Source organism: Gymnodraco acuticeps, unplaced genomic scaffold, assembly GCF_902827175.1.
Source record: "Gymnodraco acuticeps unplaced genomic scaffold, fGymAcu1.1, whole genome shotgun sequence".
Lineage (NCBI taxonomy): Eukaryota > Metazoa > Chordata > Actinopteri > Perciformes > Bathydraconidae > Gymnodraco > Gymnodraco acuticeps.
In genome coordinates this window covers 479270-497737 of record NW_022989837.1, presented here as the reverse complement: position 1 = coordinate 497737, position 18468 = coordinate 479270, and the positions used below count along the sequence as shown (strand labels likewise).

The window sequence follows — 18468 nt, the reverse complement described above, 5'->3', positions numbered from 1 at the left end:
ACTCACCGCGGGGTAAGAGTCCAGACGCATCCTCTTGGCAGCGTTTCTGGTTTCGTTGTCGCAGGCGGTGGCGAGGATGTTCTCCGCCGTCGCCGAGGTGAGGTGAGGGGGGGTCGGTCGGATCTGGAACAGAGAGAGAGTTTAAAGACGTGAAACACGGGATCTATTGAGATGTATGAAGCGCTGGAAGTATTCATTCATCACCAGGACTACAAAGGAGCCCCTGGCACTAATTATATTTGATTTGTATTTACTTGCACATCTCAAAACATTCTCTTGCACTATGTCATCTGTTGTATGTGTTCAATGTCTTATATTCATGTTGCAGTGCTGGAGGAGCCTGGGACTCATTGCCATATCTACACTGTGTGACAATAAAGCCTTGAAACTTGAATATATTTTTCATTTAAGGACGACAACTCAATAAAACTGTTTTGTTTTGTTGGTGCACGGACATTTGTGTATAAACTGCAAAAACCAAATCACACATTGAGCAATAAGACGACCCCCTTCTAGTGAAACCCCAACACTCAACTGACATACCTGGGGTTCATTACACGGTCTGGAAGCTACCAAAGATGCTCTAACATTAAAGAGGACATTGTTATGAAATGGTAAAAATGGCGTGGCCTTAATGTCTTTCTATTTGATTTATCCAACATTAGACAATAACACAGCTCCAAGTTAACGCTAGTGACGCACATGCACTTAAAACAGGACGTGATTTGAGACTCAGCACTGGTCTCCAACTGAGTTCCTTTTCTCCTAATTTGCTTGTCTAAAATGTACTTTATTTGCTTCTGAAATGTATAGAAGAAATACATTGAATTGGAAGTACTCAAGTAAAGAAGAAGTACCTCATAATTATAATTAAAGGTGGGGTAGGTAATTTTGGAGAAACCAGCTCGAGTGCGCTAGAATTTGAAAATACACAACCGGAGAAAATCTGCCACTTCCTCACAGAGCCCCTCCTCCAACACACACGAACGCGCACATGACCAATGAGGGCACGAGGTGAGTTTGTGCACAGATGGAAGGCTGACAGGCAGGTAGGCCATCCAGTTACTTTAGCCGGCTCAGATGATTGGTCGTGCTTTTTACAGCGCCACAGCTTCCACAAAGCACTTCAGATATTCATTGCTATCGGGATGTTGAGAGCATTCCATGGAATATAACAACAAGTGTATCTCGAGCCGGTTTCTCAAACTTACCTACCTCACCTTTAAGTACTTGAGTAAAGGCACTTACATTCTACCTCCAATTTGTTTTGGTATTTGTACAGAAAGTATTTTATTTGGGGGCGCCTTTCCATAGGCGTAATTTATACTGGGGACGCTGGGGGACATGTCTCCACCACTTTGGGAAATGGCCAATTTAGTACCCAGCACTTTGCATTTGGATAATCTATTACAACTGTTCTGAAAATAGCATAAACAAATAATTGCACACTTTGAAAATTGCATTATTTGCAAAAGAGAACATGTAGAATCTGGAAGACTGTTGTCTCTTTCTGGGAGTGTTTCTGGTGACTCTAGTGGTGCAGTTTGGACCTGGGACACGTTTGATTTTAGTAATAATTGAATAGAGAATAGCTTTGCAGCAGCGTAGCATAGTTACTGGGCTAGTTATACAACAAGTATTGTGAGCAGGTGTATGGAGTATTGTTTTCGGGGCGGATTAATGCAGTAGTGGTTTTTAAATCTGAGAAAAGTGTCCCCACGTCTTCTAACGCAGTGACGCCCGTGTTTGTGGTATTAATCAGAGATGGCAAAAGTACACACATCCTTTACTCAAGTAGAAGTACAGATATTCGTGTTTAAAAATACTCTGGTGAAAGTTATGGTCCTTCTAAGCTATTGTTTGTATGATTTTGTTTATTAAATATATTCAACATTTGGAACTTCAGTATGGACTTTCTCATTCGAAACGCGTCGCAGCAAAAAGCTTAGCCTCTCTGTGTCTCAAATTTAAATGGGAATCATCCGCAGAGATGGCAAAAGTACACACCTCCTTTGCTCAAGTAGAAGTACAGATACTTTAAAAATACTCTGGTAAAAGTAGAAGTACTGACTAAACTTCTTTACTCAAGTCAAAGTAAAGAGGCTTTGAAATGTACTTCAGTAAAAAGTACCCATGACTAGCAGCTGTTTTAAAGAGTACCTGACCTCCCTTTATATCAATAGAACAATAATGTCACTGTTAGCTAATGGATGTTTCCATGCTGAACAACGGCAACATGACAACGTTTCCATTGGTCCCTCTTCTTTAGAGAAGACCTGGGGCCTGTACTACGAAGCTGGTTCAACCTAACCTGGATATGTTTGAGTTAGCCGGTTGGCCTAATCCAAAACATACGCGCTCTCGCTAAACGGTACTACGACGCTGGTTATCAAGTGGATCGCTCAAGCCAGCCGTGTCCTATCTAGTTAGGTGCGCGTTCACATGAAAGGGGTGGTATCTGGAGCATTCGACCAATCACAAACATGGAGAAGCGTACTGACAGCGCAGCGTCATACTTCCTGAATGAAAAGTGAACTTTAATACTAGTCAAAAATGAAGAAGTTAAACTTTAAACATCCATGACTTAAACTCTTTATCCAGGATCAAAGCCACTTAGCTGCACCTGCAAGGTGAATACAGCTGGGAACAGAACAAGTGTTTGAATGCGTACATTAACAGGTTTATGATATCACTGCCCGTCTAAGACACGATCTGACTTTCATTACATTTGTCTCGAGTGTTTCGTCAACTTAATGTGTTGCTTAAAATAATACTTCTGCATACAGTATGTGACGCTGTGAGTGTTGCACGGCCAGATACGGCTCAGCTGACTCAGATAAGAAAATATATGATACATTATGAAGTGATATGCCGCGGACTGTACTTAATGTTACTCTGATCCGGTTACTTATGTTGTGGCAGATATTTAAGTAAGCTTTCTTAACGCTAATGTTATAATAGTCAGATTGCTCTGAAGATGGAGGTGATATTCTATTCATGTTCACGTCCACACAGTCGGTGATTTTGGCCGGCCGTCTTTCCTGCGACGGCAGCTTTTCTGTATTTCCTTTCTCCTGTAATATGACTTGATCGCTTTAAACTCCGCACACTGAGCTCTGATTGGTCAGCAGGCGGTGCTTTCACTGAGTTGAGCTCTTAGCCTGCAACCTAACCTGGTCCCGACCAGGTTAGCCGCTAAGCATAAGTTACCATGGAGATCTAGCCTGCTAAAAAGAGAACCAGCTTCGTAGGACCGGAAAGCCGGAGTTTTCCCTGAATTTAGCCGGCTAAGCGAAAATCCTGCTTTGTAGTATACCCCCCAGGAAATGATGGATACACGGATCGTGTTCAAATCAATAGGCACGCAATGACTCTAAAGAATAATGATCACGCCACCAAACACACATTCAGACTAAAGGAACCAGCTGTTTGGAAAATGTGAGAAGTAGAAAGTACAGGTATTTGTGTTCAACATGTGAGAAGTAAAAAGTCGTAGTGGAGTAAAGTACTGATACCAGAAAAATGTACTTAAGTACAGTAACAAAGTATTTGTACTCCACTACTTCCCCCCTCTGACTGTGGTGTTAATAGAGTTTTATTGGGGGTCCTCTGTACCTCGAAGCCGCTCTTCTTCAGGCGCCGGCAGGACTTGAGGTAGGTGCGGATGCGTTTGCGGGATCGCCCCTCGAACTCGGGGAACTGCCGGCCGCACGACTCCAGGATGGCCTGGATCTTCTCCTTGGGCTGTTTGGAGATGGGCACCATGCGGTCCAGGTTCTCATCCACAAACAGACGCACAAACATCTGAAGAGGGGGGAGAGAGGGGGGAGGGAGAGTGGAGCAGAATCAGCAAACCACCGTGCATGATTTGTTATTAAAATAATATCATACATTTTTTATATTTTTGTTAAAGTTCCATATGTTGGTGCTCATCCCTGGCTAACTCTTGGTGAACTTGAGGGAATGTACTGACACACATTTAGTCAAATGAACCACTATATTTGTGTTTTGGATGTTTTCCCCCACTATCTGCGCCCCTGGGAGGAGGGGGTGTGGAGCAGAAACATGGAGAGAGGGGGAACAAAAGAGAGGGATGGGGGAGGTAGAGAGGATGAAGAGGAGGGGGAGGTAGAGAGGATGAAGAGGAGGGGGAGGATCATCGCTCAGATTCAGGACCTCTCTGTTGTTCAGGATGCTTCCCTGCAACTCTACCGTCATCAGACTGGGACATAAACACAGGATGGAATATAGAAATACTCACAGTGAGCATCTGCCTACGTTTAGTTCAGATATGAGAGTGTTTTTATATTTTCTAAGACATACATAATAAGCAAGCACCCTTCTAGTTCAGCAGTGCAGGTTGATATTTAATGATTTCTTTGTACATGTTCTGTTTCAGGATATAAATCTTCCACACCAGACTCTCTAACCCACATGTGTCAAACTCAAGGCCCGGGGGCCAAATCAGGCCCTTGGTGGATTTAATTTCGGCCCGCAGGATAATGTCTAATTACTATTAGATCTGGCCCGCCGGTATATTGCACCTTCACTCCATCCTGAGGGTCTCCTCAGCTCAGAGCCTGAGCCCAAACATTGATGACCTTGCACCCAAGATGAGACGCCAAGTGTCTGAGCTAGCATCACAGAGCAGCACACTGAGTTTAATGGATGCTTCCTTCTGCACTTTCTCTCACGACAACAGGGCATGTTTTGTTTTCTCTTTGAGGGAAATAGTTTTGTTGAAGCTGTTGTTGGCCTGTGGGAAAATGTACTCATAAGAAATGACTCTGGAGAAGCTGCAGATAGATCCATAAGAAATGATTATTTAATGTTTAATGTTGTTTTTATAGGCAATCATTTAAGCTTTGTTAGTTCCAGGTTTAATATGTGCAATAAGTTCATTTCAATACGTTCTGCAATAAACATTGAACCAGTCCGGCCCTCCACTAGTACCCATTTTTAACTTTTGGCCCACTGTGTATTTGAGTTTGACAGCCCTGCTCTAACAGAACAGATACCTAGCCATTACCAGCTCTGTTTATCTGCACTGCACGTCTGGAGGGGAAAACTATACTATAATATTAGCTTGATTCCTGCTGTTGTAGTTGCATAAATACGAGGAGACTGCAATTAATCAAGTCGGAGCAAATCAAATCACTAGATCATCCAAATGTTTGTTAATCCATGATGGGCATTGGACACCAGAGCAACCCAGAGCCTTCAACATGTAAAATAATAAATAAAATACGAGATGCAACGCGATGCACTCGGTTGAATACTTAACGGAACATTTATGTAGTTCTTTTTAACGTTTTTGCAGGGTCTCAAATGCTTAATATTGATAAGAAAAGGTTAATTTTGGACATGAGCCGCATGCACACTTACATTAACAATGTGCAGTTCTTTTAAATATAGAAATAATCTTTAAAATATACAACACAGTGTTAGGGTCAAATAAATAGTGAGCCGAAATGAGATGGAGAAAAAGAAAACGTGATTATTAAGTAATATCTTGATGAGAAAAACCTCCCGAATCTTCAGGAATAAATTCTCAAAACTACGAAAGAAAACTTTACTAATCTTTGACTTTTTAAAGCGATACATTTGGGAGAATAAAACAATCCATTCTGAGTTTAAAGTAATAAATAAACATGAAAAACATGAATATTCTCTGAGATTCAATACAGGAATAAATTCACAAAACTACGAAAGAGAACTTGATTGTCTTTGCCTTTTTAAAGCCATACATTTCGGTGTTAAAGGTGTGAATTTACGAGAAACAACTTCAATATTTCGTCAGATTTTAAAGTCATAAATCTCAAAATGTCCGTGAAATTCCTGGGAAAGTTTTTCTTTTCAGAGGATCAATGAATTGGGGCTCATTTTAAGGAGTTCCCTGTTAAATCATACCTACTGTTCTGTAATCAAAGATCATCTCAGAGCTGTAATTAATTGGTGTTTTGTATGAATGTAATCACAGTCGTTCTTAGTGACTGATATTTTGTATATATTGATTGTTGTGCTTTTATTTAGGTCTTAATGTACATGTTTTTTATATATATTTGTATTTTTGTATTCGGGATTGTGGGAAACGGTATTTCGATCTCTCTGTCTGTACACACAAACTGAAAGATTGACAATAAAGTTGACTTTGACTTTGATCAGCTCTCAGCAAATTAAAAAACTATAATGTAATACGGCCCACAAATTAAACTTGTGCTTGTCTTATATTTAACTTCTTAAATATATATGTTACATTACATTGCATTTAGCTGACGCTTTTATCCAAAGCGACTTACAATAAGTACATTCGACCAGGAATATGTCAAAATATATTAAACAGTAGTATTCATGTGTTAATAAAACCACCTTTCAAATAAATTCAGTCAATTAAAGTTGGAAACATTTTCTAACATATCTAAGTTAGTTGATAAGAAAAATCCCAATGACTTATTTACATAACAAGCTTGAAATACAGCCTTCCTATTTCTCCTTATTATGATCAATCTGAGGCTTCTGCTTTAAGGGATGAGCTGCCAACACTCACAAGCATCATTTACCTACTTTTGATTGATTTTGCTAACTTATAAATGGGTGAAGCCTGCGAGCTAGTTCAGGCAGTCAACTCGAGCACCAATGATACATTAACACATGACGCGTCTCTCTTTCAACCAACCAAACACAGTCTCCTAAACATGCCGCTCTATTTAAGCTGCCAGGTCTGCTGCCTCTGCCTCGCTGTGCTGCTGCTCGGTCACATTGCTGATGCGTTCACGTGCTGCTGCTCGCCTGCCCCACCTAGACGCCAAACTCAAACTATATGCTGCTTCTAATAAACATATAAAGAAACACGTGAGTGGTCTGACTGAACTGAACTTATAAGGCGATATACCTCTAGTGAGCGGCCCAGCCCTTCGCATATTTTTCTGTATATGGCCCTCGGTGAAAAAAGTTTGGACACCCCTGACTCAGAGTTTCCGTTAGCCAGTAATTACCGTTTTTTAGCTGGTAAAATTCATTCAAAACCGGTAAATTCAAAACCTGCCGGTCAAAATGTCCGGTAATAATTATGATCATTATCGGCCAATATTCACTCTCAATAGTTTGATCTGGGCTCTCTATAAAGGCCGATCAGGAGAGCTGGATCTGATCGATATGGACATAAACGCGAGTTAAGTATAACCGGACACGAGAGAGATCAGATCAGCTGCTGAGTCTGATGGAACAAGCAGCTCTGCATGATCACCTGAAGCCCCGCCCACTGTTTAGTGAGCTGGAAACTGACGGGCTGTCAGGAGAGAGAGGGAGAGGGGAAAAGAGAGGATCCGTTTCTCCCGTGTTATTATTCAAAGTTAATGTAAACTTTTGAATAATGTACTTCATCTATATATATAGTAGTTTGTTTGAATGTAATAACATTTATGTTGTTTGTTGTTTGTGGAATCATTTATTGAAAAATGAATCTGAATTTTTCGATCTGTTACGATTATAACTGAAGCAATATAAAAATGACTCCCATTAACTGAGTTTAAACATCAGCATATCCGGTCATAGTCCGGTAATTACCTGCTAACGGAAACTCTGCTACACAATTATTATTATTAATATTATTGAAACATTGATGTTTGTCCGGTAAAATAAATTCTGTCCGGACATTTGACCGGCGAGAAAAAAATCCTAGCGGAAACCCTGCCCTGACTTTGACTTACGTTGAAGGCCTTCAGTCTCTCGGGGTCGCTCCCCTCGGCGTCGTTGATCTTGTCACTGTCGTCGTGTTCGTCGTGATCGTCGTCGTCTTCGTCGATCATCATCGCCCTACCGGAGGTCAGATCCTCTGCGCTCATACTCACAGAGTCATAACTTCCTGAGCTGTAAGGCGGGGACTAGAGAGAGAAAACAGACAAGAGAGGAATCAGAGCTGCACAATATGAGGAACATACACGATAACGTTACTACCAATGCTAAAGATATGTGATCAATGATCAGATATTAAAGGAGATTCAAGTCCACTCAGCAAGGATGTGATGAAGTTTTTGTCTTGGTCTTGACCTCTTAATGTCTTGGTCTCGACCTCTTAAAGTCTTGGTCTTGACTTGGTCTTGCCTTGGTCTCGACCTCTTAAAGTCTTGGTCTTGACTTGGTCTTGTCCTCTTAAAGTCTTGGTCTTGTCCTCTTAAAGTCTTGGTCTTGACTTGGTCTTGGTCTTGTCTTGGTCTCGACCTCTTAAAGTCTTGGTCTTGACTTGGTCTTGGTCTTGCCTTGGTCTCGACCTCTTAATGTCTTGGTCTTGACTTGGTCTTGTCTTGGTCTCGACCTCTTAAAGTCTTGGTCTTGTCTTGGTCTTGACTTGGTCTTGTCCTCTTAAAGTCTTGGTCTTGACCTCTTAAAGTCTTGGTCTTGACTTGGTCTTGGTCTTGTCTTGGTCTCAACCTCTTAAAGTCTTGACTTGGTCTTGGTCTTGCCTTGGTCTCGACCTCTTAATGTTTTGGTCTTGACTTGGTCTTGTCTTGGTCTCGACCTCTTAAAGTCTTGGTCTTGTCTTGGTCTCGACCTCTTAAAGTATTGGTCTTGTCTTGGTCTTGCTACTCTCCGGTCTTGGTAATGTCTTGGTCTCGGATAAGGTGGTCTCGACTACAACACTAGTTCTTTCACTAACCCTAACTCTATCTACAAAGTCAATTATTGGCACTTATGGATCTTTCCATTGCATCTTCCCTAAAGAAATACACATACATTGTTGTCTAAACTGCTATTTCTTTGCAATCTAAAGACCAAACCTACATTAACCTTCAGAGAGTGAGACCTGGATATCATGCATAATCAAACGTAGCATCAACACAATGTGAGAAATCCTTAGAATTGACCAGATCATGTAAAAAGCACATCACAATAACAACAACTCCTCACCTTGTTGTTGTTGTTGTACTCTGTTTTGACAGGGAACTTCCTGTTGTTTGTTGGCGACCCTCCTGCCGGAAGCAGTCTGTCGCTCAGGTTGACCGGCTGCTGGTCCTCAGAGGAGGAGGAGGGCGAGGAGGTGCTGAAGTCCAGAGGGGCATTCAGCCCGTTCTCCGTCACCTCCCCTCCATCTTGGGGGGGGTGCGGACCCTCGGGGGGGGGCAGCCCGGGGGCACTGCCGCTCTCAGAGGACTCATCGTCTGACGGGGGGGAAGAGGATTCAAGATTCAAGGCTTTATTGTCATTTAAACATAGCTACAGTGGAGTTATAATAATAATCTTTATTTGTATTGCACCTTTCATACAATAAGTGCAGTTCAAGGTGCTTCACATAGACATTTCACAGAATATGTATATCACACAGCATACAAACAAACAAAAAATAGCATAGAGTAGACATATACAAAATACATTTAGATTAAAGGTACAATGATGAAATTGTGCAATAAAAGGAGGATTGTGCAAATTCAACACACAATCAGGTGACAGGTTAAAATACATCGCAATGCATTGAGAAAGTGCAGCTGAGAGCAGGAGTTTGCTTCCTAAAAGGCTAAATTATCAATCAATCAATCAATGTTTATTTATATAGCCCAATATCACAAATGTTACATTTGTCTCAGTGGACTTCACAGTTTGTACAGAATATCAGTATGACAATACGACACCCTCTGTCCTTAGACCCTCACATCGTACAAGGAAACACTTCCGGATAAAACCCACAGTTTAAAGGGAAAAATGGGAGAAACCTCAGGGAGAGCAACAGAGGAGGGATCCCTCTCCCAGGACGGACAGACGTGCAATAGATGTCGTGTGTAAATCGAAAAGATAATACATTTACAACATAGGTAACATAAATTATACAAATGTGTTTTGTGTTTTTCTTTAAATGTTATGTCAATGAAAATCTTAGGTCACAGGTTCCTCCTCCAACAATGCAACACAATACAACAGATAAAATAGGCCTAGTGCAAGTATTTGACAGCGTTAATGTGAGTGTGTTTACTGCAAAAAGCATCATATTTTCTGCAGGGGGGAGGGGGCTTTCTGCCTCGTGTATTGGGGTCAACTGTCAAAATCAGTAGAGCGATGCAGTGGTGAAGTATTATTGTAGACCCGCCCGGAAGTTAGCATCACAACTGCTAACTGGACAAAAACCCACTGGGATTCTTCCATTGGGTTTTTGGGTTATGATGGCACCGAGTGGATTGTTGACATCCACCTGGATCCATCTTCTTCTATAGACACATGATTTTTACAAGCATTTGGACTACCTATGTTGTAAATGTATTATCTTTTTAATTTACACACGACATCTATTGCACGTCTGTCCGTCCTGAGAGGGATCCTCCTCTGTTTCTCTCCCCGTGGTTTATAACATTTCTCACATTAACTGGGGGGTTTCTTTGGGGGTGTTTCCTTGTCCAATGTGAGGGTCTAAGGGCAGAGGATGTCATATTCATATTCTGCACAAACTGTATAACAAGCCCCCTGAGCTAAATGTAAAATGTGTGATATTGGGCTATATAAATACACTTTGATTGATTGATTGATTTTGGATTATTGCAGATAATAATTTCTGTAGCGAACACACAATACTTACAGGTTTTGTTCAGCAGGATAATCTCCACATATTAACAACACTTCATGATTTGTGAAGTAACTGACTACAGCACGGAACAAAATGTTAAAATCTCTTCAGCTTGTTTTATTTCACTATCTCCAAGACTTTCCAGCATATCTTTTAGCTTAGTTTTAAGGTTTTGTTATTGTTTGTTCTCTCCGTTAGTAAAGGGAAGCTTCTGATCTCCTCTGACATATTTCTTGGATTGTATGCAGTTTTAAATGCGTGCAAAATACACTATATTTGATATATATAACACAGCTTGACGGAGGGACTGTCGGGAGAGGGGAACGTTCCCTTCCTGCTTTTTAACCCAGTTTATATCCATGTGCTGAATCCTGCATATTCCCACCATATACTGTATCTGTTCCCCACCTTTAAACATCCCCCAGAAACATATATTCTCCATATCTGTGTCTTTTCTATCCTAATCGTTGAAGGCCTTTGTCCCACTTCTGTAAACCCCAACACAGAGGGGGGCACAATGGATTGGGGCTGTGTTGATTCCCCCCCACCCCCCACCTTCATGTAAGAGTGGATTTATTCTGGATTAGTCCACTAAGAACAGGGCAAGCTGTTCCTGTGTGACACTGATCTGCACCCTTCTCTCAAACTACAGTGGTACAGGAATGAGTCCTAAAACCCCAGAAATATGTTAGCATTTTAGCCCTTTGGGTTCCATCATCTGGAAGTCAATGGTTTTCTGAATGTGTTTTTTGTTGGACTGAAATAAGGTTTGAGGTTAACCGAAGTTGAAGAGATTTTAACATGTTGTTCAACGACATGAAATACGTCAGTAAATACCCCACTGTTGAATTTAAAAACGTTTCTGACAAGTGTCTAAATGAGATGACTAAACGGCATCACGCCCAACATTAGCCTCCGTTAGCTTAGCGGTGGCGACGTGAAGTCATGTGACAGTGCTGTACCTTTATAGCCCAACATTAGCTGCCTTTAGCTTAGCGGTGGTGACGTGAAGTCATGTGACGTGCTGTAGTTCCTTTATAGCCCAACATTAGCTGCCTTTAGCTTAGCGGTGGCGACGTGAAGTCATGTGACCTGACTTCCAATTGAAAAATCCCATTGGCTTTTTGTCAAGGGGAACCTTGCAATGCTTACTTCCGGGTAGGCCTCCAAAAATATGTCATCACGACCCCCTCTATTTAGATGTAAATAAAACAGTTTGTCTTACCGTCCTCTTCTTTAACGGCGGACGGTTGGTTGCTGACTCTCTCTCCGTTAGTCGGGCTTGGTTCAGGCACTGCCGGCGGTTCAGAGGCAATCCATGTGGACTCAACGCCGTTCATCATGTCCTCGCTGCTCACAGAACTGTCATCCTGACGGGAGGAGAAGGGAGAAACTGTGAGAGGATGTGCAGGAAGAGGGAGGTCTCTTCACGCTTTCACATCAAACAACAGAGTTTTTCTTTTATCCCGTAGAGATCAAATGAAGAAGGAACATTGTGTATCTTTGCATCTCATGGTCACACTGTTTTTCAAAGTTCTGGCAACTAGTTTAAAACTCTATTATGTACATTTGTATACATTTAACTGGCACCAAGTTTATACAACTGTGTCGGACTAATCACTGGTGTCCCTCAGGGCTCCATCCTGGGTCCCCTCCTCTTTTCTCCATACACCAAATAATTCACTCTCATAACTTTTACGATCACAGCTAACCCAGATAACCCTCAACAAAACTGGCTCCAACACATTGTACGTGATAGGCTAAGGGGGCGGGACATCTTTAAGCTAGCCAGCTAACCAAACAGAGCAGACTGGGCTTTGGTTTCAGACAGAGGGTGGAAAGAGGTGCTGCAGCACAGACAGTATGAGAACAATAAAGAGCTTTTTGAACATTAAAGCATGGAGACATGAAGTAGAGACACTACATACTGATATACACCTGAACATCATCAGGAGAGGACTCTTTAAAGTAGAGACACTACATACTGACATACACCTGAACATCAGCAGGAGAGGACTCTTTAAAGTAGAGACACTACATACTGATATACACCTGAACATCAGCAGGAGAGGACTCTTTAAAGTAGAGACACTACATACTGATATACACCTGAACATCAGCAGGAGAGGACTCTTTAAAGTAGAGACACTACATACTGATATACACCTGAACATCAGCAGGAGAGGACTCTTTAAAGTAGAGACACTACATACTGATATACACCTGAACATCAGCAGGAGAGGAGTCTTTAAAGTAGAGACACTACATACTGATATACACCTGAACATCAGCAGGAGAGGACTCTTTAAAGTAGAGACACTACATACTGATATACACCTGAACATCAGCAGGAGAGGACTCTTTAAAGTAGAGACACTACATACTGATACACACCTGAACATGAGCAGGAGAGGACTCTTTAAAGTAGAGACACTACATACTGATATACACCTGAACACCAGCAGGAGAGGACTCTTTAAAGTAGAGACACTACATACTGATACACACCTGAACATGAGCAGGATATTTCCTCCTTAAATCTTTAAGTATGCTATTTTTAACTCTGTTACGTAGAGACCCTTAAGATGGTTGTTGTAGCGTAACACAAATATGGATTAGCAGAGGAATAATCTCACAAACTATTCAAACGCTGAGCTTTTTGGCTCCAAACTACAGAAATGATATCCGCCAACAGTTTTCTTCCTGCTCACAGAAACACTGACTTCTCTCTCAGCTGGCAGGAAAACTACGACTGCGTGATGAATATAATCTCGTTATCCGAGCACACAAACAGAACTGAAACTCCGGGGGAAATGTTAAAGAGTTTAAATTGAGCAATTAAGAAAGAGTGGGAGACAAGGGGGAGGAGAGTCTTTAATTAGAGTTTCTAAGCATTAAGAAACGCAGCATTACTAATGTCTATGCTTCATTTAAATATATCATTCATAACGTCTCGGAGTTACTTTTAAAACTGACCCACAAACAATAAAGTTGAAGCACTTTGCTGCGAGAATAGACTTGCTAAGCGTTACTATACCACATCAATTCTTTTTCTAGAAGTTTTTAGCAAAGTAACATTATGAAGAAACATCTATCTCCTGTTTGAGTTGTATTTTAAGCGAATGAGAAACACTTAGAAGGATTTGCTGCTTTTCGTTGTCTTAAACTTTAAATCAGGGGTCACAGGTTCAAACCCCACTGCAGTCAGCATGTCGTTGTGTCCCTGGGCAAGACGCTTCACCCCAGATTGCCCACAGAACTGAATGTATGTAAGTCGCTTTGGATAAAAGCGTCTAACAAGTGACATGTAATGTAATGGAAAACAAATATCAGGCATGTTTTCACCACTTCATATAGTTTATTTCTCTATAAAATGTACTGTATCAATCACTTCTGCATACACAGTTTCAGATTCATCCACAAACTCTGATCAGTTTTGATCAACAAACCAAACCTTCTGCTGCTGCACTCTAACTAAACCCCCAAGTCTCCTGCAACACGTACAATAAACCCCTCGTGATGTTAATTATTAAATTATTCTCGTTGCACACAGATGAGACCGACAGCGTTTTTCATTTGTACTCACCCACAGATCTCAGTCCGGGTCATTGTTCCGGATAATCCTAATTATATGCCAGTGAGGTTCTACATTATCATCGCGCTGCCTTCACTTCACTGACGGGGGTTTCTGAGGGTTTCTGTGACAGCCAAACATGGGAGGAGTCTCTCACGCAACGTCATTATAATCCTGATTTAACTCAGCGCTCCTCCCCCATCAGCAGGGAGGAGACACTAAAGGTGAATAGGGTAAGAAAATAAACGTACGGATATCACCATGAAACTTCCCCCCTTCAATAAACTAACCAACAGATATCACCACGAGACATTACTGACATTAACACGAATATATTTTGTATTACACGTGTTCAATGTTGTTATGTCATGTTGTTGACATTTTAGTCAAAGGGTTTAACAGAGAGGATGTCTTTGATCACTCCATAAAACAGAATATATTTCCATAAACATTTTCTGCATGTTTTTAGTAATAAAGTGTGTGTAAATGAGTGTGTGTGAATGGTGTAGAAAGCTCCAGAATATACAGAGGAATCAAAGTGGAGAATTTCGTGTGTGTGAGATATTCCTGCTGAGAGAGGAGGAGAGGAAACGGCCTTTAAACATCTGCAATGTAACATTAATATCTGTTGTACACACTACGGTGAATAGGGTACAATAATGCACTAATAGATATCACCATGAAACTTCCCCACTTCATTACTGACATAAATACAACTACTTTTTGTATTGCAAGTTTTCTGAAATGTTGTGTTTAAATATGCAACTTAGGCGTTATATTAGTAAATATGTCATAATGTGCATACTTTTCCAGACCAGATATGTGAATATTGGTTCAAAGTAGTTGACAAATTAGAGTCATAGGTTTTTACTTAGAGGATTTTAGATATCTCTATGTAACACACTGTAAATACTGCCTATAAACACCACCTTTTCTGCATGTTTTTAGTAATAAAGTGTGTGTAAATGAGTGTGTGTGAATGGTGTAGAAAGCTCCAGAATATACAGAGGAATGAAAGTGGAGAATTTGAGGTGTGTGAGATATTTCTGCTGAGAGAGGAGGAGAGGAAACGGCCTTTAAAGTTCTGTAATGTAATATGAATATCTGTTGTACACACTACAGGTGAATAGAGTAAATAAATATTACAGATATCACAAATCATAAATCATAAAATACTGCCATAAAAACTTGTATGAATTTAGGACAAATTTAAGAAGATTGAAGAAGAAGATTCAACTTATTGTCATTAGTACAGGTAACAAAACAGTTTCTCTGCATCCTAGTGTTAGGAGCAGTGGGCTGCCATTATGTACAGCGCCCGGGGAGCAGTGTAGGGAACGGTGCCTTGCTCAGGGACACCTCGGTAGCACTTGGTCTTTCCGGGACTTGAACTGGTGACCTTCCAGTTGTCCCTATGGACTTCGCCACCACCGCCCTACGCAAACAAACTGATAGTTAGTAAAAAAACAAACGCCTAAATGTAAATTATGGATGTTTTCTTTCTATTAAGATTAAAGAGGACATGTTATAAAAGATAAATGGCCCAAAAAATCAACAACAAACAACTAAAAATGTACCAATAATTTAAAAAAAGATAGGTGAAAGATTTGATTCTCTCTGCACCAAGTGATTCTCCACCGTGAGACAAAAAGACAATGAACCAGAGGATTTGTTCCAGTCAATACTGTGAGGGAAACTTCTGAAGCAATGGAGACTCAGATGCGGCTTTCACACCAGCGCTTTTCCCTTTCTAGCTCCGAGCTAGAGCTTTTCTGGTTCAGCTCCGGTTTCCCTTTTCTGCTCCCGCTTTGTTCACACCGCCCAGCACCCGACTGGTGCTGCCGCTGCTGCGTCATGACGTCACCGTTTACATCGCTGTTTTGCTCCCCAACGGCATTACGGCGCTCACAACAACAACGACGGGGAACTGCGTCGGGTCGATGATCGTGTTGCTTTTAATCACACAGCCAGATTAAATTGAATAACGACTTCTCCAACCTTATACTTTGCTCCAGAGTGCCGTGGTTCATTGTTTATTAATGTGTTTCTGCAGCATTTACCGACCGCTGCAGTGCTGGCTGCTCTTCCACGGGAGTTTATTCTCCTCCGTTAGCTCCCGGTTAGCTCACACTGCTGCGGCCGCTCTAAAGTATTCACTGTCCGACTCACACAAGCAGCTGATACATATCCCCAGTTCCCCTTAGCCTAAGTGAATGTGTGTCAGTCTGAATTGACGCTGTTTGGTATCACAACGCTGTTATGAAAGTTTCTCTGGTATAAAATGGGTGATGTTAGCATAGCAACCGAAGCTAAACTGACTACTTGCTATTGCTATCCTATTGTGGCATAAACCGTTTTCTACAGGCACATTTTACCGGCGTATTTTTATTATGATTCTACTTGTGATAGTCGGACACGACAACCTGTGCAGCCCATGTATTGATTCCATCCGATAGCTGCTATAATACAAAACAACACGTCTGCCTCTCTCCACAATGATCAATAACAATGAACGGATGGTCAAAGTAAGATACAAATAAACAGAATCACACGAAGCCTGGTTAGTGTTGCCTGACTTTATAAAGTGTGTTTATAAGCACTACTGCTTGTAGGCAGGCATGACAGTCGACCCATGTTCAGGGGAGGAGGGTTTAGTTTCCTGCACGCCTCGACGTAAGAGAGATGTAAGCGACGCCACCTCTTAGCTCCGAAGCTCTTGCCTCTAGACCGACAATTTTTTGGAGCTGGAAGTGAACCGGATTCCGGAGCTAAGAGCTGGCGCCGCTGTGGTGTGAACAGGAAAAACCGGCGCTTTTCAGGCTCCAGCTCCGAGCCGGAGCTGAAAAAGCGCTGGTGTGAAAGGGGCAAGAGAGACACGAGGAGAGCTGGAGCTTTGATGGAGTCAGGACTCAGAGAGACACGAGGAGAGCTGGAGCTTTGATGGAGTCAGGACTCAGAGAGACACGAGGAGAGCTGGAGCTCTGATGGAGTCAGGACTCAGAGAGACACGAGGAGAGCTGGAGCTTTGATGGAGTCAGGACTCAGAGAGACACGAGGAGAGTTGGAGCTCTGATGGAGTCAGGACTCAGAGAGACACGAGGAGAGCTGGAGCTTTGATGGAGTCAGGACTCAGAGAGACACGAGGAGAGCTGGAGCTTTGATGGAGTCAGGACTCAGAGAGACACGAGGAGAGCTGAAGCTCTGATGGAGTCAGGACTCAGAGAGACACAAGGAGAGCTGGAGCTTTGATGGAGTCAGGACTCAGAGAGACACAAGGAGAGCTGGAGCTCTGATGGAGTCAGGACTCAGAGAGACACGAGGAGAGCTGGAGCTCTGATGGAGTCAGGACTCAGAGAGACACGAGGAGAGCGGGAGCTCTGATGGAGTCAGGACTCAGAGAGACACGAGGAGAGCTGGAGCTCTGATGGAGTCAGGACTCAGAGAGACACGAGGAGAGCTGGAGCTTTGATGGAGTCAGGACTCACGGCCCGTCTACACTACAGGCATCGAAAAATGCTTTCAACGCTTCACCCATTCATTTGAATGGGGTGACGTAGAAGATTTTTAAACTTCGCCGAACTGCATTGTGGGGAGCATGGCATGGCTTTGCAAGCATCACGAGCATCTATCGGCATCAAAAGTTGAACATTGTTCAACTTTTGATGCTCGATGCTTGGCATCAGCCAATCAAATCCCGCGTATGCAAATCTGCCAGTACAAGCGCTAGCCAATCAAACCGCGTGTATGCTGGGAGAGACTACGCAGGTCATTTCCTCATATTAAAAAAAATGGAGGGAAAATTCATTATAGCGGTAGTGAATCACCCGGTGCTGTATGATCAGTCTCTGTTCATCTACCGGGATACAAACCGGAGGAGCGAGGCATGGAGGGAGGTGGCAGAGACAGTGGATGAAACTGGTAGGTTTTCGCCTGTTTGGGGATTTTATATCCAGTTTACTTCGTTTTAACATTGCTATTGATTTGTATGCCGGGGGCGGGCGGGAGATTCCTGATTGGTTGTTGGTCGCGAGAAATCGCCAAGTCTCAGACACGCCCAGCTTCAAGATTTTTTTATGCCTGTAGTGTAGACGGGGCGTCAGAGAGACACGAGGAGAGCTGGAGCTCTGATGGAGTCAGGACTCAGAGAGACACGAGGAGAGCTGGAGCTCTGATGGAGTCAGGACTCAGAGACACGAGGAGAGCTGGAGCTTTGATGGAGTCAGGACTCAGAGAGACGAGGAGAGCTGGAGCTTTGATGGAGTCAGGACTCAGAGAGACACGAGGAGAGCTGGAGCTTTGATGGAGTCAGGACTCAGAGACACGAGGAGAGCTGGAGCTTTGATGG

At 42.3% G+C, this 18468-nt stretch overlaps 1 protein-coding gene across 1 annotated transcript in view; it reads right to left on the bottom strand.

The window, feature by feature from the left end:
- LOC117559080 (nucleolar protein 4-like) overlaps positions 1 to 18468 on the bottom strand; it is a 61777-nt gene that overhangs the window by 6353 nt on the left and 36956 nt on the right. Inside the window, 5 exon segments of the mRNA XM_034235732.1 lie at positions 7 to 123; positions 3616 to 3804; positions 7710 to 7883; positions 8908 to 9158; positions 11775 to 11919. Coding sequence (XP_034091623.1) covers positions 7 to 123; positions 3616 to 3804; positions 7710 to 7883; positions 8908 to 9158; positions 11775 to 11919 — 876 coding nt within the window.